Raw genomic sequence first — 24,470 nt, 5'->3', positions numbered from 1 at the left:
GGAGAGGGGGGGGAGGAGCACAGGGGACAACGACAAGAGCTGGGGTGGGGGCACGGCGTTGGGGACAGCGGCAGAGCGCGTGGGAGGTGACAACAAGCGGGCGGGGGTCGGCGGCACGATCTGAGGAGTGAGGGTGACAACAGCTCGGGGCGGGTGACAAAGGGCGGAGAGGAGGGACGGCAGCCGGGCGGGGGGGGGGGGTGACACAATGTGGGGGGGGCGACACGGAGCGGGCCGGGGGAGGTGACACGTGGGGCGGTGACACGCGCCAGGTCCCGCCCACCCGCCGGAACGCCCCGCCCCCAAGCCCCGCCCAGAAGGGGCGTGACATAATTGTAGCCCCGCCCCGTCGCTTGACGTCATCACCGCGCGACAGCCCGGCCCCCATAGGAGTGACGCTGCTCTGACGCACGCTCCCCCCCCCCGCGGCGCTGTGACGCAACCACGTGACATAACCACGTGACGTAAGCACGCGACGTGGCGCGCTCTCCCCGGTTCCCGCGGCACTGCGGTCCATGACGCGGATTTATTTACGGGGGGGTGGAGGGGGGGGGTTGCAGCCACGGCCCACGCACGGACACACGGACCTCACAACGACCTCGGCACGGGACGCGGCCAAACGAATAAACCCCACGCGGGAAGGACCCACGTGCCGTTTCCCCGTGGACCCCACAATGCTGCCCCCGCGCCTCCCCCCATCCGGACCCCCCCGGGGCACACGAAGTCCAGCTCCGCGCACCGGGCTGCGGGGGGGTGGGGGGGTAAAGGGGGGGGGGGGCTGGGGGTGTTCCTTCCCCCCAGCAATAGCCTTTAGCAGCAGTTTTAAACGAGAGTGAATCCAGAACGGAGAGCACCATAATTCGCAAGACCCGAAGGAAGGACTGGCCGGGGGGGGGGGGGGGGGGGTTGGGTGGTGACTGGTTCTGGTAGGGGGGGCACAGAGCAAAACTGCAACAGGTGGGGGGGGGCAGCTGCAAGGACCCGTTCTGCCCTCAGCCTTGGTGGGGGGGGGAAGGGTGACAAGAGCCCCACGACCCCCCTCCCATAGAGACCCCACCCTCCCATAGAGACCCCACCCTCCCATAGAGACCCCACTGCTGCTCTTTTCACCCCCCTCTCCCCCCCCCCCCTCCAGGAGAGGGCAGCACGTGGCCTTGGCAGATCAGGGTCCTCCCATCCCTCCAAAAGAGACCAGCTGGGAGTAGGGGGGGGTACAGCCACAGTTGCCCCCTCCCCAGACACAAAGCAGTTGCCCCACGCACACAGCATGCACAGCCCCCCACCCCTTGCCCCAACTGGGGACAGCAGATTTCAGGAGGGGGAGGTCCTACAGAAAACATCCCCCCCCCTTCCCCACCGTACTCCCCATCCTGAGCCTGACCCCACAGCACCAGCCCGGAGCAACAGAAGGAATTCTGTGCCCCCCCCCCATGGACCCACTGCCCCCCACCCCACTGATACGGGGTGCTCAGGAAGGGGGAATGCAGGGGGGACTGTAGCAGGACTGGGGGGAGCAGTGTGAAGGGGAGGGGAGGGGGGCACTTATGGGACCCCCCCCATACAAAAACGTCACAGAATAAATAGAGGCACCGGGATGGGGAGGACGGTGGGTGAGGTGGGGGCACAAACAGGGGCTCCCAACTGCAACCCCACCCCCAGCAACGGCTGAGTCCTGTATCCTCCAGCCCCGGGTACCCCACGTCCATCTGTCTGTGTCTGTCTGTCCATCCACCCCGTGGTGCTCAGTTGATGTCATCGTAGATGCTGGGGGTGTGGGGGGCGGGGGGTTTGGGCTTCTTCTTCTTGCTGGAGCCCAACCCCGGGGTGCCACTCACCAACCCCAGGTGGGGCTTCTTCTTCTTGGTCTTCCGGGACTCGGAGTTGTTGGTACCTGCGTGGGGGTGGGAGGGGGGAGTTGGGCACTGCTGGTGTGGGAGGGGGGTCCTTTAGGCTCAGCGTTGCGCCCCCCACCGCCCCCTGTTCTGCCCCCCACCCCCAGCACTCACTGGCTTTGGAAGAGGCTGAATCCGAGGGGGAGATATCAGAGGCGCCGTCCCACTGCAGCCGGCTCATGATGGCCTGGCTCTCAGCCACGTCAAAGCCGTCGTTCTCCACGCTGCTCTCAGCCTCAGGCAGGGACCTGCACGGCAGCACCGTGTCCCCAGGGCTGGGGGGAAAAAAGCCCCTCCCCCAGACAGGCTCCCATCACCCAGGATCCTCACTTACGCTGAAGGACCAAGGAGGTAAATCCGGACGGACCTCCTCTGCTCATCCGTGTGCTGTGGGCACCGCAGGGACCTGGGGGGTGGGCATGGGGCTGAGTGAGGTGCTCAGCTGCACTCCCCCCACTCCACAGCTCCAGCCAGCCTGCAGAGGGCCCACAGAGCCCCCCCTCGCTAAGCAGGGAGGTGTGGAGCACTCACCTGGTGCACATCTTCTTGGTGTGTTCAGAGATGACCCCGCATTGCTGGGGAGAGAAGAGCTGGGTGAGCTTTGATCCCAGGCACACGGAGCTGCACTGCGTGTCCCCCCCCTCACCCCCTATCCCCAGTGTGCCACCCACACCACAGCAACCCCTGGGGATGTCCCCTGGGCATAGAGGTGCACGTCCCCATCACCCAGTTCACAGCTCCCCCCCCCCCTCCCAGGGCACTTCCCCACCCCCAGGACACCCCGTGCTCCCCCTCACCGTGGTCAGCAGCGTCCGCAGCTCCTCTGGGCCCAGCGTCTCATAGCTGATTCCTGCCGAGTTGCTGTACTGCAGGGGACAGGGAGTGCTGTCAGAGCCCCCCCAGTGATACGAGCCTTGCCCTGGGATGGGGGGAGGGGGACAGGAGGGGACAGGGTTTCCTCACCTTGAAGGGGTCGGGGTTCCCGCTGAGCTCGCCTGTAAAAAGGAGGGGTGTGAAGTCAGTGCCCCAACGCTTCCCATCACAGCCCCTCCCACTTCACAGCCCCTCCCACCCCCCCTCCCACTTCACAGCCCCACCCACTCGCCCAACCCCCCCCCCTACAACCCACGAGGCCCCTCCTCTCTCCTTCCAAAGCCCCTCCTCCCCTCACCATTCTTGTGTTTCAGGGACTTGGACCTGCGGGGCGAGTTGGGGTTCTGCAAAGAGAGTAGAGAAGTTGGGGGGCAGCCCCACAGCCCCCGCCTGGCCCTCAGGTGGGCAAGGGGGCACCAAGAGCACCCCCAAAGCTCCCCCCAAAACCCCTCAGGCCCTCTCACCTTATCCGATTTCCTCTTCTTTGCTGCAGGGAGAAAGAGGGGTTTTTACTTCTTCTGGCAAAACTTAACCCAAAATGCCACACACCATCCAACACTGCCAGGGCAGCGTCCGTGTGTCGTTGTCCCCCAGCACACAGGGATGGGGCACCATCAACACCACAACATGTGCCCCCACCCCGTCCTGTCCCACCTTTCTTCTCGGAGCCATAGGACCAGTCGTTGTCATTGATGTCGTCGTTGTCCTCCTGGTCACTCTCTGACTTGTTCATGTTGTTGCTGCTCGCAATCCTGCCCAGGGGAGGAGGGTGGGTGGCATCAGGTCCCCATTGTCACACCATCCCCCCCCTCCCCAGACTCTGCTTCCACCCAGCTGGGCAGCAGGAGAAATTCCTTCTCCAAAGACAGATTGGTACAGGCAGCCCAGGAAGCAGAGGGGTCATTATCCATGGGGGTGTCCTTGGAGGACTGCAGCACTGAGGGATGTGGTGGGTGGGCACAGCAGGGGTGGGCTGGGCTTGGATTTGGGGATCTCAGCGCTCTCTTTCCGCTCCCATCCCCAGCACAGTGAGGGATGAGGCAGCACAGAGCGCAACCAAACTCCCTGCCCGTGCCTCAGTTTCCCCCACGGGTTGGGGGGCTGGGGGTGGGGAGGGGTCTCACCTGCGGTTGGCGATTCGGCTGCTGTTGCGCCCCATCCCCAGGCACTTCTCCAGGTGGGGGGCGAAGCGGGAGGCGGCGATGCTGCGGCTGCAGTTGGGGCAGACACACTCCTTGTTCTTCCATTGGTTGTACACCTGCCCAAAGATGTCCACCCCCGGCTGGTCCACGATCTCTGCGGGTCAGGAAGGGTAGAGGGGGGGCAGAGAAATCAGCCCAGCTCTACGTCCCACTCCAGAGATTTGTCCTGTTGTCTCCCCCCACCCTTTTCCCCTCACCAAAGTCCTTCATGCTGTCGGGGTCGGTGTCATCCAGGAAGAAGTAGCCGCATTTGACTGCACGGTGCACTTCAAAGCACAGCCCCAGGCAGGCATCCTCCACCAGCTCTGCGTAGATCTCATGCGCGATGGCCTGCAGAGCAAAACGGTTGGGGGGAGGCAGTGAGAAATGGGGCTGGAAAAGAGGGGGGGAGGGGGGAGCACAGCGTGGGCCCCCCCCAGGATTCGGTGGGGCCGCTCACCTCCAGCTTGCTGTTATCCAGGCCAGCCACAGACATATCCTCCATTTTCATTTGCAGCTGCTCGGGGGGAAGCGGCGGCCGAGGCTCATAGCAGGGGGGGCACAGGGAGAGGGCTGCGGGGGGGACGGCGGGGGGGGGCACTGAGTGCGGATGGACCCCTCTTAGCCCCCCAACCCCAATCCATACCCACAGCCACAGAAACAGGGGAGGGGACCCCAAACGGGTGTGTGTGTGAGTGTGTGTTTGTGAGTGTGTGAGTGTGTCGGGGGGTCCCAACCCCCAAAGCGATCGATCCCACGGAGCAGGACGAGGACGAAGGCCAACCTCACGCTCTGCCCGCACCGCCGCGCGGGGCTCCGCGTCCCCGTTGCCGTGGAGGGGAGGTTCGAACCCCCCCCCCCCCCATACACACCGCTATGCCCACCCCCCCCCATCCCCCATTTCCGGCCCCCGAACAAAAGGCGGCGTCGCCCGCTGCCCCCCCGGCTGTGAGGGGCGCGGCTCAGGCCCAGGCCCGGCCCCGTCGGCACTCACCGGCGCGCAGGCCCGAGGCGGCCGGGCCAGGCCCAGGCCCGGGGCCGCTCAGCGCCGCCCCCCGGCGCGGTACGGCGGTGCCCGGCTCGCCATGGCAGGGCAGGGCAGGGCCGGGCCTGGCGCTCGCTGCTCCCCCCGCCCGGCGGTGCGGCGCTGAGGGGAGGAGACGGCGGAGGGGGGAAGGAGGAGGGAGGGAGGAGGGAGGGGCGCTGAGACCGGTGCGCATGCGCGGCCCGCCCCCTCCTGCGTGCCAGCCAATAGGGAGGCGTCGCCGCGACCGTGACCAATGGGGAGAGGGCGCCGCCGCGCGGGGACGGAGAGCGGGCGGGGAGCGGAAGGGGCGGGGCTAGGACGGGGGCGTGGTTATCGTTTTGGAGGCGTGGTCTGGGCGGGGAGCGTGATCAAAATATGGGCGTGGTCAAACGGGGGGCGTGGTCATTGTGGGCGGGGCTTGGGGCGGGGCTTAGCGCCTCGTGGGCGGTGCGGGGGGAGGCGGGGCTGCGTGGCCGCTCCCATAGAGACCCTAAGGAACCCCCACCGCGTGACCTCCCCCCCCCATAGCTGCCAGCCCTCGGGGACTCCCGTAACGCCCCCCACGGATCTGCCCTGCCCGCGGTCCCCATCCCCAAGTCCCCTCCCTATAGCAATCCCCGCCCTACTGACCCCTATGGACCCCCACGTGACCCCCCCTGAGTGATCCCCCCACATTCACCCCCACAGTGGACCCCCCCATGGACCCCCATACCCTCATTACCCCCCCATATTAACCCCAGGGGGGACCCATCCCCACACATCCCCCCATAAGGATCCCTAGAGAACCCCAGTCATGCTTCTAGGGACCCCCAAAGTGCCCCCTACCCCTGTTCCCCCTCCCCATAGTAGCCCCAAGGGGGTCCCATCCCCCCATATCTCATCCATAGCGATCCCCACGGAGCCCCATAGCGACCCCCATTCCTGTTACCCCCATAGTGACCCCCAGAGACCCACCAAAGTGACCCTACAGACCCCCCTCCATGCCTGTTCCCCCCCCCACAGTAACGCCGGGGGGGTCCCATCCTTACGTATCCCCCTCCATAACGATCCCCACGGACCCCAATAGCGACCCTACAGATCCCCCTACCCCCGTTCCCCGCCCATAGCAACTCCAGGGGGTCCCATCCCTACATGTCACCAGGAGATATGACGACCCCCATGGACCCCCACAGTGACCCCCAGGGGCCACCAATATCGACCCTATTGACCCCCCTACCCCCGTTCCCCCCCCCCCCCCCCATAGTAACCCCAGGGGGTCCCATTCCCACATACCACCCCCACAACGATCCCCAGTTACACCCATAGTGACCCCCATCCCTCTTACCCCCAATATTGACCCCCAAGGACCCCCCCCTACCCATTACCCCATAGTAACCCACACAGCTCCACATATCCCCCCCCACAACGATCCCCACGGACCCCCATAGTGACCCTACAGACCCCCCTACCCCCATTCCCCCCCCCCATAGTAACCCCGGGGGGGTCCCATCCCCCCATATCCCCCCATAATGACCCCCAGGGCTCTGCAATGACCCTACAGACCCCCCCTCCCCCATAATAACCCACGCACCCCCACATATCCATCCCATAATGATCCCCATAGCGACCCTACAGACCCCCCCCCAAAGCAAAACCCACCGTTTGCACACCGAACTCCACTTTCCCCCCCCCCCCGAAGTTTTATTATACACCAATAATTATTCACGTATTAACGACACGAGAATGGAAACGTTAATTATTCTTCACTTTATTATACAAAAAAAAAAAAAAAATTAAAATAAAATAAAATAAACCCACCCGGATCGCCCCCCCCTCCCCCCCCATCCATACAAACTCCGCTTTGGGATTCCTCTCATTTTTATCATTTTTTTTTATTATTATTATCATTATTATTATTTCGGTATTTTATTGTCGTCGTCGTCGCTGGCGCTGAAACCTACAAAAAAACAGCTTTAAATATTTAGAAAAAAAATGAAAAAAAAAAATTGTTGGTATTTTTGGGTTTTTTTTTTTTCCTTTTTTTTTTCTTTTTTTCTCCTCTTTTTTTATTCATTTTTTTCCTCTTTTTTTCTCATTTTTTTCTGCTTTTTTTCCTCTTCGTTTCTTTATTCCCCCCCCCCCATTTGAACGCTTTTCCCACGCCGTTCCCCGCTCTCAGCGGTGCCAAAAAGCACCGAGCTTCAATTTCCTCTCGCAGCGCAAACGCCGCCCCCCCCGCCCCCCCCCCCCATCCCGTCATTGTCGGCGCTGTAAGAATTTTTCTTTTTTTTTTTTTCCTTTTTTTTTTTTTTTTTTTAACGGAAAAACGACGGGAAAAAAAAAAAAAATCGGTTTTTTTTTTCTCTTTTCCTCCTCTTTTTTTTTTTTTTTTTTTTTCTTTTTTTCTGCTCGTTTTGGGTTTTTTTTTTTTTTGTACTAAAAACACACGAAAATCCACGAAAACACGACGGCGCGGGGTCGGGATCCCCTTAGGGGATTTTTTTTTGGGGGGGGGGCTTAAAAATCAGGACAGAAATGAAAACCCCAAACTGGGGGGGGGGGGGGTGGTTTGGGGGACACGGACAGACGGACGGACAAAAGGATGGAGGGGGACCTCGGATTGTCCTGTGTGAACCCCCCCCCCCCCCCCAACCCCCCCAATGGGGGGGGGTTGCCCCAAATTGATGCTTTTCAGCCCCCCCAGCGCTGAAGGGGTCCTCGATTATTTCTATGGAGCCCCCAAAGCTTTGTGGGGTGGGGGGGGGCTGAGAACAGCAAAGCCCGAGGGGGGGGGGGGACACGTTACCCCCGCCCCCCCCCAGTGGAGATTTGGGTTAAAACAAGAGAATTAAAGCACATAAAGCCCCCCCCCACCAATCAGCTCCCGATGGGGGGGGGACACGTTCCCACCCCCCCCCCCCCCTTTGAGGTTCTGTCCTCATCCCAGCTCCATTTTAGGGACAGAATGAGGGGGGGGAACACTTTGTGCCCCCCCCCCCCAACAGAATGGGGTCTGGGGGGGCCCTCAGCGGGGTGGGGGGGATGGGAGCTGTGGCGGGGTGCCATGGGATTGCTGGTGCTCGTGTCTGCTTAAAAAAGGGGGGGGGCGCCCAGGTGGGTGCCACCAGGCCCCCCCCCCACCCCCCCCACCCCGGGCCCCAAAACAACCTCCCCCCCCCCCCCTTAAAATAAACCCCAAGCGCCCCAATATTTACAGCTTGGGGGGGGGGGGCATAGGGTGAAGGGAGAGGAGCAGCTTCACTGGAGATGGGGGGAGGGGGGGGGGTTTTAAAATAAGGGGGGGGTGGGTAAAAAAAAAAAAAAAAAAAAAGATGGATCTTTCTCGTTTTATAAAAAGGAAAAAAAAAAAATAAAGAATAAAATAAAATACAACGGCACAACAACCACCAACAACACAGACAGGAGCCCCCCCCCCCCGCCCCCCCCTCCAACCCCACCCCCCCCCCACATTGGTCACTGCGTGCCACGGCCCCACCCCCCCCCCCCCACCCCCCCCACCCCAAAATTCCCCACCCCCCTCCCTTTGTCCCACCCCTCCCAAAATGTCCCCCCGGTTGGGGGGGGGGGGAGGGGGGGGGTCGCGCCGGTGGCACTCAGTGCTGGGATGTGGAGACCTGCGTGCAGCTTCTGTACAAAGTATTGGGGGGGGGGGGGGGGGCACCACCCCCAAAAAGCCCCCCGAGGGGGGGGGGGGGGCGAGCATCTGAGTCCTGAGCAGCTCAGCTCATGTCCTGCGAGGGGCTGCTGGGTGGAGGGGGGGAAGGGGGGGGGGGGGGGGGTTATATTTTTTTGTGTTTGTTGTTTTTTTTTGTTTTTTACAAAAAAAAAAAAAAAAGTGTGTGTGTGGGGGGGAGGATGGAAGGGGGGGGGGGATTTTTTTTTTGTTTTTTCTTCTCTTCGTTTTTCTTTATGTATAAAGTCCGGAGCTGGCAGCGAGGAAATGGGGGCGAATCCTCCGAAAAGAACGACCAAAATTCAACAAAAATAGGAAAAAAAACAAAAAAATTGTCGTCGTCGTCACCCCCCCCCACTCTGCGCCCCCCCCCGTGTCAGCACAAAGAGGGGTGCTGTGTGTTTGAAGGGGGGGGGGGCACGGAAAAATCACCCCCCCCCCCTCCTCCTGCTTCACCTCCGCAGTGGGAGCTCAGCGCTGGGGGCACTTCTGGCCCCGCTCCCAGGGGGGTCCTGCAGTTCATTTGGGGGGGGGGGGATGAAAAGGTGTGGGTGAAAGGGGGGGTGGGGGGGGGGCGAAGAAAAACGGGGCCAAAACCGAGAAAACTGCAGGGCGTTACTAAGAGCTCAATTGGAGTCGGAGTCGGACGAGTCCCCGGAGGAGGAGGAGGAGCTGCTGCTGCCCTCCGAGTCGTTGTCATCCTCATCTTCATCGTCCTCATCCTCATCGTCATCGTCGTTCTGGAAAGGGGGGGGGGGGGCAACAGAAGGATGGGGGGAGGGAAAGGGGTGGGCGGTCAGTGGTAGAATTGCTGGGTGCCTCCCCCAGCCCTGCTGTGCCCTCCCTGCTGCGCCATAGGGGTCCCAGCACACGGTGAGGGGGGTGATGGTGGATGGAGGGGGGGGGGCTCTGCTCGCACTCAGCCTGCCTGGCTCCACGCTCTGCCCCCCCCCCATCGCCTCGTGCCTCAGTTTCCCCCCTGGGGAAGTTTCCCTTCCTGGGGGGAGGAGGAGGCGCGGGGCTGAGCTGAATGGGGGGTTAAAGGGGGTTGGGGGGGGGGGATGGGGGGATATGGGGCGGGGGGGGGGGGGGAGGTTTGGGGTGGGGGCACCTCACCTGTCCGGGGGCGAGCACGAGGCACGGACACGGTTTCTGACCCCAGCGCCATCCAGCATAGTGTGACTGCAGCTGCACCGGCGCAAAGCTTTGCCTCTGCTCGCTTACACGGCATTCACACTGGCGCAAACGGAGCCGAGACCAGACTCAGTACGTCCGGCAGGAGGTCCGCTCCTCGTGCCCCCCCCCGGGGACGTGCTGGGGGGGTCCCCAAAGTGCCCCCAACTGCTTCCCTCCTGCACACGCACACACACACCCCCCCACGCCCCAACCCATCACCCAAGGTCAGTCGCGTTGTTCCCCACCCCACCCTTCCCCATCCCTGGAGGTGGGGATGGGGCTGAGCGATGGGACCCCCCCCAATATGTGCCTGCCTTCTTTCCCCCCCCCCCCCCGGCTCACCTCGTCGCCGTCCTCGCTCTCCTCCTCGCTGCTGGACTCTGAGGAATCGCCACCCTCCTCTGACGAGTCCCCGTTGTCGTCGTCGTCGTCTTCGTCTTCATCGTCGTCATCCTCGTCCTCTTCATCGTCGTCGTCGTCCTCTGACTCCTGTTGGGAGCATTGGGGGGGGTTGGTGGCGGGTTGGTTGGTGGTGGTGGTGCTGTCCTTGGCCACCAGCACCTTCCTCCAGCCACAAAGCAGGAGGACACGGCTCCCACCCCGCCGGGCTGCAGGCTTTCCCCATTCGTGCTCCCAACGTCCCCCAAAAGGCCCTCGGTGCTGTCACAGATGGCAGCGGGGTCCCCACTGACCCCGGGTGGGTTTTTGGGCACAGGTTTGGGAAGAGCCCTCGTTTTGCTGTGCCAACGGATGGCGAGGCTGCAGGAAACACCCTGAGATCCCCACCCAAAGGTGCCCCCAAGCCCAGGAAGGCACAGTGCTGAACTCACCGACTTGGACTGCATCGTTGGCTTCATCTTGGGGTTGGGACCCCGGATCTTCCCTATGCTCTTACGTTTCTGCACAGGGAAGGAAGGAGGAGAAGCGCTGTGAGCAACGCATGAACCCAGCACTGAGCAAACCACAAGCAAAGCCCCCAGATGTACAGCCCCCCCCCACTGCAGAAGAAGCCCCCACCCGGCTCAGGACCCCCCAAACCTCACCCCACAGGAGGACACTCACGTTGGAGGTGTGTTCCTTGTAGGCAGCCCGCTCCTGGGGCGAGAGGCTCTGCAGGGACAGAGGAGAAGCTCAGATCTCACAGCTCCAGCACGCAGCTCCCCACCCCAGGCACAGGTTGGTTACTGCAGCACTGAACAGCCCCCACGTCCCGTGGGCAGAGCGAGCATCCCGCGGCACAGCCGGGAGCTCTGCCTCCTCCCAGCACTCACCTTGAGCCAGATGTCGAGGTGCACCTTGTACTGCTTCTGCTGCTCCTCTGCCAGCTTCTTATAGTGGTCCTTCTGGCCCTGCGAGATGCGCTGCCAGCGGCTGCCGATCTCCACCATCCGCTCCTTCAGAGGGAGGTGGTTCAGCTCCCCGTTGGACAGCAGCTCCTGGGAGAACTTCTGGTAACCGTTCCTGCGGGAGGGGGCACGGAGCTGAGCTCAGGCAGCATGTGTTGGGGGGGGAGGTGCACCCCCTGCATCCAAAGCACAGCTTTCTCAGCCCAGCACGGTCCGAACGATGCTCCCCATGTCCCCCCATCCAGCTCGCCCGGGCTCCCCGGTACTCACATGGGGGGTTTCTTTGGCTCTCCCTGGAACTTCACCTTCTTGGCGGAGTTGGTGGAGCACGGAGGAGCCCTCATCTCGCTCAGCTCCCTCTGAGCAGCAGGAGAGAGAGGTCAGGGGATGAGGGCAGCAGCAGGGCAGGGTGTGGGGAGGGGGGCAGCAGGGTGTGGGGGGGGCAGGGTGTGAGGGGAGGGGGGCAGCAGGGTGTGGGGGGGGGCAGGGACACACCTCGTATCGCTTCTGATCCTCCGCCGCCTTCTTGATCCACATCAGCTTCTCCTTCTTCTCCATGTTGTTCCAAGTGGCCTCCATGGCCTTCAGTGCCTTCCCCCGGTCGTTCTGCAGCACGGACCCAGTATGTCATCAGTCTCACCCAAGATGTGTGTGGGCTCTGTCACCGACCCCCCAACTCCCCCCCAGCTCCTCTCCCCACCTTAAAACGTGCCAGGTAATCCCCGATGACGCTCTGCTGCCAGATCTCCTCGGCTGTTTTGGGGGACTCTGGCAGCTTCCCACGTTCCTCCTTATCAGAGCCGTGCTTCTTCTCCGACTGCGCCTTCATGGCTGCCTCCCGTGCCTTGTACTTGGCCTGGGAAGGGGCAGATGAAGGATGAGAGGGGGCACCGACCCCCCCACTGAGCACCAGGTGGTGCTGGGACGCCCTTCCCCAGCGTGCTGCAGCCCCCCCACCACACACAGGTGCTCCCTGCCACCTTCCAGCCGTTCAGCCCCGAGGCTGAGGCTGACCCAGAGCGCTGTGATGGGTGCAGCCGTGATGCTCCCACCAGCCCTGCTGTGCTGCCCAAGATGAGCGAAGCACGGGGCGGGCGGTGAGAGCACGGGCTGGGGTGATGGGTTGGGGATGTTGCCCACCTTCTTCTTCTCGGAGAGGTCGTTCCACATGCGTGCCAGCAGCCGTGTCAGCTCGCTCTCTGACAGCTCCGGCCGCTCCTCCTGCAGCTGCTTCCGTTTCTCCTCCGAGAAGATGAACATGGCTGAGATGGGCCGCTTGGGCTTCTCGGAGCTGGCCTGGGGGCACACGCAGGTGTGGGTGGGTGGGCACACGACGGACACCAGCAGCCCCGTGCCACGTCCCCAGCAGCGCGTGCCAGCCCTCCTCCTGCCACCCCCTCACCTTGCCCGTCTCTGGTGAGGACTTTTTGGATGCGGGACTCGTCGCCCCTTTCCGATTGCTGCCCAGCATTTTTTCCTCGCCCAGCACCCGCTGCTGCTCCTCCTCGGGCAGGCTCTGCACACAGACACAGACAGGCTTAGGGAGCTGCAGGAATGATGCTAACGAGGCATTAACACAACCGCGGGCTGCTGAGCAGGAAGCAAAGCTCTCAGCCGGCTGCAGAGGCCACAGCTTGTGGAGCGGGAGCTGTGCTCAGCCCAGAAGCCAGCCAAGCGCCCATCCTGGGGTCCCCACACCCCACCACCCCCTCACAGGGCACCGTTCCTCCTCTCCAGCTCCAGCTCCCCTCTCTTTCCCCCTTCCCCCCCCCACTGTCTCATCTGCTTCCTCTCAGCCCCAGCCCTGCGTGGTTCCGGATGGGTTTTCCGCCCTGTGCCCTCACTGCAGCCACGTCACATCCGTCAGGGACAAACGTGGTGCTGGGGGGGGCCCTGGGGCAGCTTCACACACACAACCCCACGTTCTGACTGAGGGAAGGAAGCGTGGGGCTGGCAGCGCTGCGCTCACAGCCCCCCCTTCCCCACACACCCCAACCCCTGCAGCGTCAGCTTCCTCCCCATGCCTGCATTCGAGCACCAGGGCAGCTGGGCACAGCATCCAGGGCTGCCACTCACCTCCAGGAAGCGGAGCAGCTCGATCTCGTAGTCTTTCTTTTTCTGGTGGGAAAGGGAGATGTGGGGTTACCCAGGGATCCTCCCACCCCACTGCTGCCGACCCAGCCTACAGCAAAAGCACCCTCTGCAAGCACCACGTGCTGCCCCACACAGGCAAACAGAGCACAGGGGGGGGAGGTGAGCGAGGACCCCGTGTGCCCCCACCCTGCAGCACTCACCTGGTCACACTTTTTGTGGTACGCGTCCTTCTCCTTCTGGGAGAGCAGCTTCCACTGCTGGCTGCACAGCACCATCCGCTCCGTGCTGGGCACATCTTTCATGTTGGCCATCAGCTCTGCGCAGTACAGGGAGTAGCTATTCCTGCAAGGGATGCGAGGTGATGGCGTGAGGCACCACGGCACTGGGGGGGTGCCTGCAGCCCCTCTGGGCTGTGTGCTGAGCCAGAGAAGGGAAGCGTGAACCGACGTGGCTGGGTTGTACCCACAGCACTGCCTTAAACCTTGCTGAGACCCTCTGTGAACTCTACAGCTCCTTATAATGCAGCCCTGATGGGGTGCGGGTGCCGGGTGGGCACTCGATGCAAGCAGCCCGTGGCAGGGGGGGCTTTAAGATCCCTTCCAACCTAACCAGGCTGCGACTCGGTGACGACCAGTGCCACCAGCAGCCGACACGTGTGCCCCCAAAAGTGGGGCCCAAAGGCAGGCAGGGCTCCTGCTGCCTCCCTCCCGCAGCACAGAGCCCCACGCTGCACTCACGGAGGCGGTTTGGTGGGTCGCCCGTCGAATTTATCCTTCAGCTGCCGCTCAGCCTTGGTGAGCGTGGAGCGGGTGATGCCCTCCTCGCTGAGGTTCAGCTCGGGGTGCTTCTGGATGTAGTCACGCATGATCTCCTGTGAGGATGGAGAGCAGTCAGCAGAGCACTGCGGTCCCCGCCGGGCTGGGGGCCAGAGGAGGAGGAACGAGAAGCCGACCACTGCCCTAACCATCTCCCCAGGGCACCTCTCCAAACAGCACTGGAGGAAGCAGGGCTCTCGCTAGGGACCTGGCTGAACCCCACCTGCCTACTGGGGGGGCTGCTGGGCCGGGCAGAGTGATTGCAGGGGCAGAATGGAGGGGACGGGGCGAGGCTGCTCCCTACCTCGTACTCCTTCCGCTGTTCCAGGGCCTTATGAATCCATTTCAGCCTCTTTTTATCGGAGAGTTGAGACCACTGCTTGCCCAGCGACTCTTTCACCTCCTTCGTGGTGGCCTGAAAACCCAAAGCCAGAGGTGAGGGCAGAGGGGTAAAATCCAAAAAAAAGGAGGGGAAAAAAAATATAGCAGGGCATGCCCTGAGCCCTGGCAGGAGCCAGGGGGGCCACGAGCCGAGCTCATGGCTGGGGAATGGAGTGCGTGCGAGTGTGGGGCATGGCCGGAGGTGGATGTCTGTGCTGGGAATCTGCCTCCCTGACTCATGTGAAAGGCCGTGGTCACCCCTACAGCCAAAAATGGGGGGGTCTGTACCCCCTGAGCCTCACCTAGGTGTGCAGAGCCCTTCTTACCTCTGTCCAGACTGCTGGGAGCTCCTTCCTGCAACCCGTCCTCCCTACAGCGCTTCTCTCGTTCCCCCTCCTCTCCCCCAGCAGCGGGGTGCAGCACCCCCAGCACTCACACTCACACTCACACCCCCCCACCGTACTCACATCTGGACGCACTTTCAGGTAGATCTTCTTCTCGTGGTTGTACCACAGCTGCTGGGGGGTCTTGGGTTTTTCGGGGACGTCAGATTTCTTGGCGTTCTGGATGAGGTCCGGGTGATCTTCCCTTTACCCGGCAGGGAGGTGGGGAAGGGGGGAGCGTTACGGAGGCTGATGGTGGAAGGTGAGCACCCCAAACCCTCCCCACAAAAGGGGGAAGCCCAACTGCAGCCTGAGCCACCACGGGGTTGGTATTATAGGATCAGAAACACCCTGAGCCAAAAGGGGCCCGGAAAAACCACTGAGTCCAACTCCTGAATTATGGCATCCCCAAAGAGAGCAGAAGGAGAGGTTTGAGCTCTGGGGGTGTGCCAGCTCTGAGCAGCTCCTCCCTGGGCTCAGCTGCATCCCTGGAGCAGCAGCAGGCAATGGGGAGCACCAGGACCCACTGGGGCTGCAGCACCCCGTCTGAAGGGGAAGGTCTGCAGGGAGCAGGGCAGAGGCTTCAGCATTTAGCAGTGCCTCCCCTGGCATTCCCAATCCCACAGAGCATTGCTGGTCCTCTGGCTGAGGCTCCCAAACACAGAGCTGCCCTCAGGCTGCCTTCTGCAGCCTCCCCTCCCTCCTGCAGCGCCCACCAGGGCTCCCACCATGGGGACACAGGGCTGCCTCTCACCTGAACCTCGCCAGGTTCCTCTCAAACTCCTGCTTCTCTCGCTGGAAGTCCTGGATGTATTTCATCTGGGGACAAGCAGGAGGCAGAGAGGGACGTCAGCAGGGGGAATGGGCGTGCTGATCCCACAAGCTGGGCTGGCCCCACCACCCCTAAAGGGCTGCAGCCCCAGGACCGCTCCCAGATGTGGGTTTCCAACCCGAGAGGCAGGAACCCATCCCGACCTGCTGTCCCATCCCACGGGCAGCCCTGGCGAGGTGCCGGATGTGGGCGAGCAACACGGAGGACTTTGCACCCCGGCCCTTTGCTGCTGGTGACAAACTGACCCGAGGTGACTGTGCCACTGCCAGCACGGCCAGCCGGCACCGTGAGAGCTCCTCCTTAATCCCAGCACGTCCCACCCCACGGCAAAGCCACCACCCAGCGCTGTCTGGAAGGGACGGACGGACAGACAGACAGACGTGAACCTCCACCCCCACCCTGCAGTCCTGGGAAGCAGGGCAGGGAGCCGGACTGGTCTGACGGGGCTGAACCAGCACCCGGGTGACACCTAACCCAGGCAGGAGCTGGGTTCTGCTGGTTGTACTGGGAGAGCTGGAGTCCCTGGTGCGGGGCAGGGAGGCACACAGGGAGCCGGCTGGTTCCCACACCCGTACCTTTTTCTTCTCGGGAAGCTCCTTGTATTTCTTGGACAGGATCTTGGTGAGATCCAGGTTGCTCATTTCGGGGTGAAGCTTGGCGTATTTGGCTCGCTTCTCCATGAAGAAGCGGAAGTAGGGAGTCAGGGGCTTCTTGGGGAAGTCGGGGTGTTTCTGGGGAGAGGGCAGAGGGGTGAACACCGAGCATCCAAACACCGTGCAGCCAAAGCCAGCCAGCCCCCAACCCCTGGCACTGCAGGGCTCAGCCCTCAGCTCCCTGTGCTGTGCCACGGGGATGCTGCAGCCCCACAGGCAGGGAAGGAGACACCGTGGACAAGGGCTGCCCGCCCAGAAGCGGACGTTTGGGGTCAGGCACAGGGGGAAACTGAGGCAGGAGGCGGCCACGTCCCCCATCCCCACACAGCACCGGTGCCCCAAGCTGCCCAGCACGAGCCCCCCAGCCCGGCAGGCCAGGAATAGGACCCAGCCCCTGCTGCTAAACTTGGATGCAAGCTCCCAGCACAGCGTCCGGCCGTATGAAATGTACCCTGAGCTTGGCCAGGGCCCAGGGCCGCCGAGCTGCCTCGGGACATGCTGGCACAGTGACAGCCCCAAGCCTGGCGAGGGCAGGGTCCCCTTGTTGGAGGTGGGGGGGGGGATGGCTTACCTTGAGCTTTTTGCCCTTGTAAGGATTCTTCACGTGCTCCTCAGCATCCATGATGAGCTCCGTGAGGGTCCGAAATTTCCTCACCTGTTGGTAGGGGGGGAGGTTTGTCAAACCACTGCCACCACCAACCCGTCCCACAGGCGGTGGGGCTGGAGGAGAGGAGCCCACACCCCTCAGGGCACCCACAGCCATCGGGACCCCGGCAGCAGCGCGCTCACCTCGTTGGAGATCTCCATCCACTTCATCTTGCACATCTCCCCCGAGAAGTCCTTGAAAGCCACTTTCTCCCAGTCCAGGTGGGACTCGGTGGTCTTGAACTTGCTCCCGTCGTTGGAAGGCAGGTTGTTCTTCATGCACTCCAGCAGAGTCAGCATGTCCTCCTGCGACCAGCGGTCTGCATGGCACAGAGAGGTGCTCAGCAGCGCGGGGATCACGGCTCCCAGCGCGCAGCTCTGCCGGCCGCATCACCTCCACGTGCAGCACATCACAGATCGAAGGGACGCGGTGCTTCCTTCCATCACCCCCCAGCAACTCGCTGCAAAACGCACCGGTTGCAAACCCAGAGGGACTGGTTCCTCCTGGTGTGCCAGCAGGTAAGGGCTGCCCCAGCACGGACACACAGCCAGGAAAAACCCACTGCGTGCGGGGCGATGCACCCCTGTGCTGTGTTTGCTGCTATGGGAGCACCACGCTCTGACCTCCGCCAAGGTCGGAGCGCAGGGATGCTGCAGTGACACAGGGCAGGGGGTCCTGAGCCCTCAGTGCCACCTCCCTGCCTGAACCCCCCCCCACCACCACCACAAGGATGAATGGAGCCGCCTGCGTCCCATGCCGGATTTATCCCGGCTCTGCTGGCACCACTGAGCTGCTCTATATTGGGAACGTTGCCCTGCTGTAATTAAATCCACCTCAAGACCCAGCAATGGACACGTGCTGCGCTGCCACGCGTGGGGCACAGCAACAAAGGAGGGACTGGGGTGTGTGTGTGTGTGGGGGGGAAAACAGGGGTGGCACTGGGGGATGGCAGAGCCCCCCCAGTGCTTACAGGACCCCCACTGCCATCACCTCACTCCTCACCTCCCCCCAGCTCTGCTCTGAGCTCATCGCAGGCTCTGGCAGCCGGGGGGCCCGAGCTAACAGCATGGCCATAATTCAGCCCAGATGTGGGGCTGGGCGCTGAGATCTTTGTGCCAACTTAAAACAAGCCGTTCTGGGGGCAAAACCGGTGGGCACCCCATGGGGCAGCACCCCACAGCACCCCTGCAGCCCACAGCACCCCTGCAGCCCACTGCACCCCTACAGCCTACAGCCCCCCTGCAGCCCCTGCAGCCTACAGCCCCCCTGCAACCCACAGCCCCCCTGCAGCCCCTGCAGCCTACAGCCCCCCTGCAACCCACAGCCCCCCTGCAGCCCCTGCAGCCCACTGCACACCTGCAGCCCACAGCCCCCCTGCAGCCCACTGCACACCTGCAGCCCACAGCCCCCCTGCAGCCCACTGCACCCCCACAGCCCCCGCAGCCCCTGCAAGCCCACTGCACCCCCGCAGCACCCCCGCACAACCCCACAGGGACGATCGTTTGCCACCCCCGCCTTCTCACACTGCACAGGTTCGGGGGTGGGGGGGGGTCACCCCTCACCTTGGTTTTTGGGAGCTGTCATTTCCAAGTCTGCAGGGCTCTCGGCGTCGCCGTTCATCCTCCACCTGCCTGAGGCCAGCACGGTCCCCGCCGGCGCCGGGCGCTACCGTCGCTCAGTGCCGCTGCGCTCTGCAGGACAGCAGGGGAGCATCAGGCTGTAGGGGGGGGGTCACAACCCCCCACCCCCCCTCCAATAAACCTCCTGGCTCCTCTTTTGTCCCCACCCTTCTGTCATGAGGGAGTGGGGTGCCGCATCCCGACCCGCCACGGCTGGGTGAGGTTTGGGGGGGGGGGGGGTGTCAGTGCCCCCTCCGTGCTGTGGGTGGGAATAGGGGTGTCAGTGAGATGGGGGGGGGGCACAGAGAGAAGCCCCCAGAGTGAAGGGGTGGAGGTCTAAAAGAGAAGGACTAAAGGGCAAACAGTGTGACCCCCCCCCAGCCCCCCCAAAATGACATCTCAGCAGGGTCCCTGTAGGGAATGACCCCCCCCCCCCATGGGAGGATGAGCGGGGGGGGGGCATTTTGTCAGTGAGGCTGCAGGGGTGGGGACCCCAAAACTCAGGGGTCTGACAGATTTTTGGGGGGGGGGGAGCAGAGCAGAGCAGGCTGCAAGGCTGAGGGGAGACCTCATGAAAAGGGGGGGGGGGGGGCAGAAACCCCATGGGGGGGGTCAATATAGAGTGGGGGACACAAGGCCTGATGGGGGGGGGGTCCCCAGGCAGGGATCCTATGGGAGGGGGCACAAGGCCTGAGGTGGGAGGGGGGTCTCTGTGCAGAGATCTTTGTGGGTGGGGGGGTAGAAGGCCTGAGGGGTCTGTGTGTAGGGGGGGGGGGGCAGGGACTGAGGGGGGGTCCCCATGTCCTCACACAGAGATCTGTATGGGGAGAGCAGGGCCTGAGGGGGGACCCCACGAGGGGGTCTTAATGGGGGGGAACCCATGAGAGGATCTTTATGGGGGGGGGGCTATATGAGGGGGTCTCTATGGGAGGAACCCACGATGGGGTCTCTATGGGGGGGGGTCTCTGCACAGTGAAGCACAGCGGCTTCACAGACTGGGGGTGCTCACAGGGCTCCCTATGAGGAGGCCCAGCCTTGTGGGGGGGGGGGTTCCATGCAGAGACCTCCAGGAATGGGGGGGGGGTAGAAGGGGGTGGGGGGCACAACGCCCTCAGGAACCCCCAGAGCAGAGCGGGGCACGCAGGCCGCAGCCCGGGGGGGGGCGGTGCCGCGCGGGAGGTGGGCTGTGCGGGGTGGGGGGGGGCGGGCTGTGCGGGGCGGGATGTGCGGGATGGGGGGGGCGGGGGAGGCGGGGCGCGCGCACAGGGATCCCCGGGCGGGGGCGCGCCGGGATCCCCGAGGGGGGGGGGGAGGGAGAAGGAGGGGGGGCTGCATCCCGTGCCCTGCGGGGGGGGGGGGGGAGGAGGAGGAGGAGGAGGCGGGGGAGGAAGGGGCCGGGCCGGGCGGGGGCGGGAAGCCGCACATGCCCCGCGCGCCCCCGGCAGCGCCGCGTCTCCTCCTCCTCCTCCTCCTCCTCCTCCGGCGGCGGCGGCGGCACGGACCGGACCGGGTGGGACCGCGGCGGCCCCGCGCCTCCTCCTCCTCCTCCTCCTCCGCTCCTCTCCTCTCCTCCTCCCGCCGCCTCCCGACCGCGGCCCCTCCGCCCGCCCCCGCCGCCTCCCCCACCCGCAGACAATGGGGCGGCCGCGCTCCTCTCCCCCTTTTCTCCCTTTTTCTCCCTTCCTCCCCCCCCGTTTCCCCACGCCGTTACCGAGCTCCGCGCCCTCTCTCCTCTCTCCCTCCCTCTTCCTTTCCCTTCCCCCCCCCCCGGAGCGCGGCACACACGCACACAATGGCCGCTCCGCACCGCTCCGCGCCCGCCCCTCCGCGCGGCCCCGCGGTTATAAAGCCGGAGCCGAACCCACCTCCCGAGCTCCGGCTGCAGAGGGGGAGGAGGAGGAGAACGGGGAAAGGGAGGAGAGGAGGGGTGGGGGGGGGGGGTTGGGAAAGAGCCGCGCCGCAGCCCCACAACCCCGGAGCCGCCGTGGGGGGAAGAAGGAGAAGGGAGGAGGAAGAGGAGAGGGGGGGGAGGGGGGGCGGGGATGCCCGGTGGGGGCGGCCGGGCAGCTGCAGAGAGCCGGGAGGGCAGCGCGACCTCCCCGCACCGACCCCCGGGGAGCGGTTGGGCCCCCCCTCCCCGCCGCCCCCTCCTCCTCCTCCTCCTCCTCCTCCTCTCCTGCTGCCGCCGCTCCTCTGTGTGTGTGTGTGTGTGTGTGTGTGTGTGTGCCCCCCCCCGCAGACCCCTCCTCGCAAAGCACCCACCCACCCGGCGGGGGGCTGCGGGACCGCTGCTGGGGTCGGGAAGAAAGGAGAGAAGGGGGGATTTGGGGAAAGGGGGGGAGGAAAGGGGGGGGGTGCGGAGAGGGAAGGAAGGGGGGGGGGGGGGGAGAGCGGAAAAAAGGGGAAAAAAAAAAAAAAGGTGGGGGAAAAAAAAAAGGAGGAGAAAAGGAAAAAAAAATAAAAAGGGAAATGAAACGGAGGAGAAAAAAAAAATATTGGAGAAATTAAGGTGCGGGGGGGGGGAAAAAAAAAAAGGAGAAAAAAGGGGCAGAAAGGGACGGGGGGACGAGGATGGAGGTGCGGGGGGCGGCGGGGGTAAAGCGGGGAGGGGATGGGGAGAACCGGGGGGGTGGGAATGGGGCCGGAGGGAGCGGGCGCGTCCGGGCGCGCAGCCGGCGCTCCGATCCGAGCTCCCCGACTCACCCGGGCTGGGGAAAAACAAGCGCAGCGCTGGAAGCCTGCCCCCGGGATCCAGCTGCGGAGCCGGGAGGGAGGGAGGGCGAGCGGGAAGGAGGGAGGGAGCGGGGAGGAGGAGAGCGGAGGGAAGGCAGGGAAGGGCCGGGAAGGGAAGGGAAGGAGGAGGGGGGGTGCGCCGAGGCCGCAGCCGTCGAGCCGGGCGCTCCCCCCGCGCCGAGCCCCAGCGCGGAGCCCCGCAGCGCGGCCCGACCCGGCGGGGAGCGGGCGGCCGCTTCCTGCCCGCGGGGGCCCCACGCGAGCGGCTCCATCTTAGGTTCGAGTTGTTTCCCTTCCTCCCACCCAACCCCCCCCCCTCCACCCCCTCCGCCCCGTCTTCGTCGTCGTCGTCCCCGCCGTCCGCCTTCGTTTGGAGGCGAGGAAAAAAGAGAATCGGGAAAGAAAAGAAGCGGAGGGTGGGGGGCGGGAGGAGGGTCGGGGTTGGGGGGGAGGATCGAGGGGGGAAAAAGAGTCGGAAGGCTGGAGGGGAAGGAAGGGGGGAAATTAAAAGGGGGGATAAATAATCGGGGGAGTTAAAAACAAAAAAAAAATGGGGGGGAAACGGTCGCGGGGGGAAACGAGGAGCGATGGGGGCGGAAAAACAACCGGGGAAACTGCAGCTCGGAGGGGTTTCGGATCGGGGAGAGGAAAAAAAAAAAAAAAACGGAAAGCCGAAAAAAATAAAAATAAATAAAAAAGAGAGCGAGGAGAAAATACGGAGAGAGGGGGGGAAAAAAATGAAATAAAATGAAACGAAGCGGGGTGGGGGGGGGGGGAGAAAAGCGAGAGAAAAGAGACGAGCCGGGGAACGCGGCCCGGAGCGGCGGCGCTTACCGAGCGCGGAGCGCGGCCGAACAAAGCGGCGGAGCGGAGCGGCGCCGCGCGGGGTTTCGCTGCGGGGTTCGGCGCGGGGCTCAGCGCTGCCCCGATCCCACGTACCTGCGGGCCTGGGGCCGCGGCTCGGCGGGGCCGGGGCTCGGCGGGGCCGGGGCGGGGAGCGCCGGTTGAACGGCGGCCAGCTCTGCAGCGCTGGCCCCGGGCGTGGACGCGCTCCAGTCCCCGCAGAGAGATCGCGCTTCCCCCGCCTCCATGGCGCTGCGTTTCTCTTCCAATCAGCCGGGCTCTGCGCGCCGGGGTCCGCCGCCAGCCTCGGCCGCTCCCCAGCGGCGCCGCCGCCGCCGCCCCGCGTTCCCGCGGCCGCTCGCGGGGATTTTTTATTGCTCTTTGCTTTTGCAACAGTGTGGCGGAGGGAGGGAAGGGAAAAGAGGGGGGGGGCGGGGGGGGAAAGAGGGGGGGGAGGGGGGAGAGGAAAAAAAAAAAAAAAAAAGGAGGAGGAGGAGGAGGAGGAAGGAGAGAGGAGGGGAGCGGCGCGGGGTGGTTGGGGGGGGGGGGAGGAAAAAAAAAATCTCCTTACATGTGCAACAATCCTCGGTGGGTTTGCATTTAAAAAAGAAAAAAAAAATGGGGGGGGTGGTGGGAAAGGGGGGGGGGGCGCGGGGATCCCCCCCCCTCACCCCCCAACCAACCAACCCCCCCCCCCCCAAAACCACCACCCCAGCACGGGGTCGGGGCGGCCCCGCCGGGATACGGGGCTCAGCCCGGCGGGGCGGGCGGGGGGCAGCGAGCGGCCGCCTCCCGCTCCCCCCCCCCCCCTCCTCCGTCCGCCCGCCCGCCGCCCGTCCCTCCCCGCTCCCCTTTCCTCTCCCCGTCGCTCTCTCTCTTAATTTTTTTTTTTTTTTAATGCAATTTCTCCCAACTCCACCTTTGTTGTGTTGGGCGTCATTCCCCGCAGCCAATCCCCGCTCCGCGCAATGAAACCGCCGCTCTCCGGGAGCCTGCGGGGCCCCCGGGGGCCGCACCGCGCACCGCACCGCGCACCGCACCGCACCGCACCGCCCCCCGCAGCGCCGCGCCGTGCGGGCTTTTTTCCATCGGTGCCGTTTATTGAAAGAGATCGGCTTTGGAAATGCCGTGGATCGACGCAATTCCCGCATCCGTTCATCTCATGGGGGGGTTACGGGGGGGGGGGGCGGTTATCAGCGCGGTTCTCCGGTCCGTTCGTTTGTAGGGTGCTTGTCAGCGCCTTTCTCTTATCAGTTCATCTTATAGGGGCGTTTCTCTTATCGATTCATCTTCTAGGGGCGTTTATCAGCGTGTTTCCCTTATCAGTTCATCTTCTAGGGGCGTTTATTCCCGCACTTCCCTTATCAGTTCAACTTATAGGGTCGTTTCTCTTATCAGTTCGTCTCATAGGGGCGTTTATTGGTGCACTTCCCTTATCAATTCATCTTATAGGGGCATTTATTGGTGCATTTCCCCTCTCAATTCAACTTACAGGGTCGTTTCTCTTATCAGTTCATCTTATAGGGGCGTTTATCAGTGTGATTCTCTCTGGGTGGGCATTAGAACCACATCAATATGTGCAGTCGTCCCCCCTCGGCCCTATAAATGCCCACCTCCTCGTGCCTGAAATGTTTCATCCTGTATGTGGGACTATGGGATGTCTGTGGGGAGGAGAATAGGGGGTGTGGGGTGGATTTGGGGTGGTGGCAATGAGCAGCCTATAGGGTCATTTGGGATGATGGCAATGAGCATCCCATGGGGACAAAGGGGACATTTGGGGTGATGGTAGTGAGCATCCTATGGCGATATTTGGGATGGTGGCAATAAGAATCCCATGGGGACATTTGGGGTGATGCAGTGGGCATCCCATGGGGGCTTTTGGGGTGGTGGTAATGAACATTCTATGGGGTCATTTGGGATGGTGGCAATGAACATCCCATGGGACCACAAGGGGACATTTGGGGTGGTGGCAGTGAGCATCCCATGGGGATATTTGGGATGGTGGCAATAAGAATCCCATGGGGACATTTGGGGTGATGCAGTGGGCATCCCATGGGGACATTTGGGGTGGTGGTAATGAGCAGCTTATAGGGTCATTTGGGATGGTGGCAATGAGCATCCCATGGGGATATTTGGTTTGATGGCAATGAACATCCCATGGGGCCACAGGGGGACATTTGGGATGGTGGCAGTGAGCATCCCATGGGGATATTTGGGATGGTGGCAGTAAGAATCCCATGGGGACATTTGGGGTGATGGCACTGAGTATCCCATGGGGACTTTTGGGGTGGTGGTAATGAGCA

At 63.4% G+C, this 24,470-nt stretch overlaps 2 protein-coding genes across 13 annotated transcripts; both read right to left on the bottom strand.

Annotated features, from left to right (window-relative positions):
- Nucleotides 1-460: 460 nt before the first annotated feature.
- ATXN7L3 (ataxin 7 like 3) lies at nucleotides 461-5,127 on the bottom strand. 3 transcript variants are annotated; one of them, XM_031600880.2, is made up of 13 exons: nucleotides 4,941-5,120; nucleotides 4,407-4,519; nucleotides 4,165-4,297; nucleotides 3,890-4,061; nucleotides 3,420-3,517; nucleotides 3,230-3,252; nucleotides 3,064-3,109; nucleotides 2,856-2,887; nucleotides 2,690-2,758; nucleotides 2,424-2,467; nucleotides 2,227-2,298; nucleotides 2,007-2,140; nucleotides 461-1,891 (listed from the first exon to the last, which is right to left on the bottom strand). In XM_031600880.2, the coding sequence occupies exons 2-13, from the start codon at nucleotides 4,455-4,457 to the stop codon at nucleotides 1,743-1,745; spliced, it is 1,023 nt and encodes a 340-aa protein (XP_031456740.1). In that variant the 5' UTR covers nucleotides 4,458-4,519; nucleotides 4,941-5,120; the 3' UTR covers nucleotides 461-1,742. The 3 variants fall into 3 exon arrangements, with proteins under 3 accessions (XP_031456740.1, XP_089981102.1, XP_089981103.1); XM_090124976.1 differs by having other exon boundaries at nucleotides 3,064-3,252; nucleotides 4,941-5,127; XM_090124977.1 differs by lacking the exon at nucleotides 4,941-5,120 and adding an exon at nucleotides 4,731-4,761 and having other exon boundaries at nucleotides 3,064-3,252.
- Nucleotides 5,128-8,808: 3,681 nt separating this feature from the next.
- On the bottom strand, nucleotides 8,809-22,757 carry UBTF (upstream binding transcription factor). Of its 10 annotated transcripts, none has more exons than XM_090125329.1 (22): nucleotides 22,739-22,757; nucleotides 18,535-18,663; nucleotides 17,116-17,291; nucleotides 16,898-16,981; nucleotides 16,249-16,404; nucleotides 15,596-15,660; nucleotides 14,926-15,046; nucleotides 14,382-14,492; nucleotides 14,000-14,133; nucleotides 13,463-13,604; nucleotides 13,245-13,286; nucleotides 12,571-12,684; nucleotides 12,309-12,464; nucleotides 11,869-12,024; nucleotides 11,664-11,774; nucleotides 11,439-11,527; nucleotides 11,094-11,283; nucleotides 10,885-10,932; nucleotides 10,653-10,721; nucleotides 10,165-10,311; nucleotides 9,763-9,882; nucleotides 8,810-9,386 (listed from the first exon to the last, which is right to left on the bottom strand). In XM_090125329.1, exons 2-22 carry the CDS (start codon nucleotides 18,590-18,592, stop codon nucleotides 9,273-9,275), a joined length of 2,403 nt encoding a protein of 800 aa, XP_089981455.1. In that variant the 5' UTR covers nucleotides 18,593-18,663; nucleotides 22,739-22,757; the 3' UTR covers nucleotides 8,810-9,272. The 10 variants fall into 10 exon arrangements, with proteins under 10 accessions (XP_089981456.1, XP_089981455.1, XP_089981453.1 ...); XM_090125327.1 differs by lacking the exon at nucleotides 22,739-22,757 and adding an exon at nucleotides 22,264-22,523; XM_090125325.1 differs by lacking the exon at nucleotides 22,739-22,757 and adding an exon at nucleotides 22,159-22,293.
- Nucleotides 22,758-24,470: the final 1,713 nt, after the last annotated feature.

The sequence above is a fragment of the Phasianus colchicus genome, chromosome 26 (assembly GCF_987193195.1).
Source record: "Phasianus colchicus chromosome 26, bPhaCol1.hap1.1, whole genome shotgun sequence".
NCBI lineage: Eukaryota > Metazoa > Chordata > Aves > Galliformes > Phasianidae > Phasianus > Phasianus colchicus.
Note: the sequence above shows the minus strand (reverse complement) of the source record. Positions and strands in the feature narration are given on the sequence as shown.

What these genes read in the sequence shown, in the direction of transcription:
- ATXN7L3 (XM_090124976.1), bottom strand. Translation starts at nt 4,457, where the DNA reads ATGAAAATGGAGGATATGTCTGTGGCTGGCCTGGATAACAGCAAGCTG. An exon ending in GTCCCTGAAACACAAGAATG is followed by an intron (nt 2,888 to 3,063) that starts GTGAGGGGAGGA and finishes TCCTTTTTACAG; the next exon opens with GCGAGCTCAGCGGGAACCCC. An exon ending in TTCAGCCTCTTCCAAAGCCA is followed by an intron (nt 1,892 to 2,006) that starts GTGAGTGCTGGG and finishes ACCCCCACGCAG; the next exon opens with GTACCAACAACTCCGAGTCC.
- UBTF (XM_090125329.1), bottom strand. Translation starts at nt 18,592, where the DNA reads ATGAACGGCGACGCCGAGAGCCCTGCAGACTTGGAAATGACAGCTCCC. An exon ending in AGCTTCCCGAGAAGAAAAAG is followed by an intron (nt 15,661 to 16,248) that starts GTACGGGTGTGG and finishes GCTTGTCCCCAG; the next exon opens with ATGAAATACATCCAGGACTT. An exon ending in ACCTCGACATCTGGCTCAAG is followed by an intron (nt 10,933 to 11,093) that starts GTGAGTGCTGGG and finishes CTGTCCCTGCAG; the next exon opens with AGCCTCTCGCCCCAGGAGCG.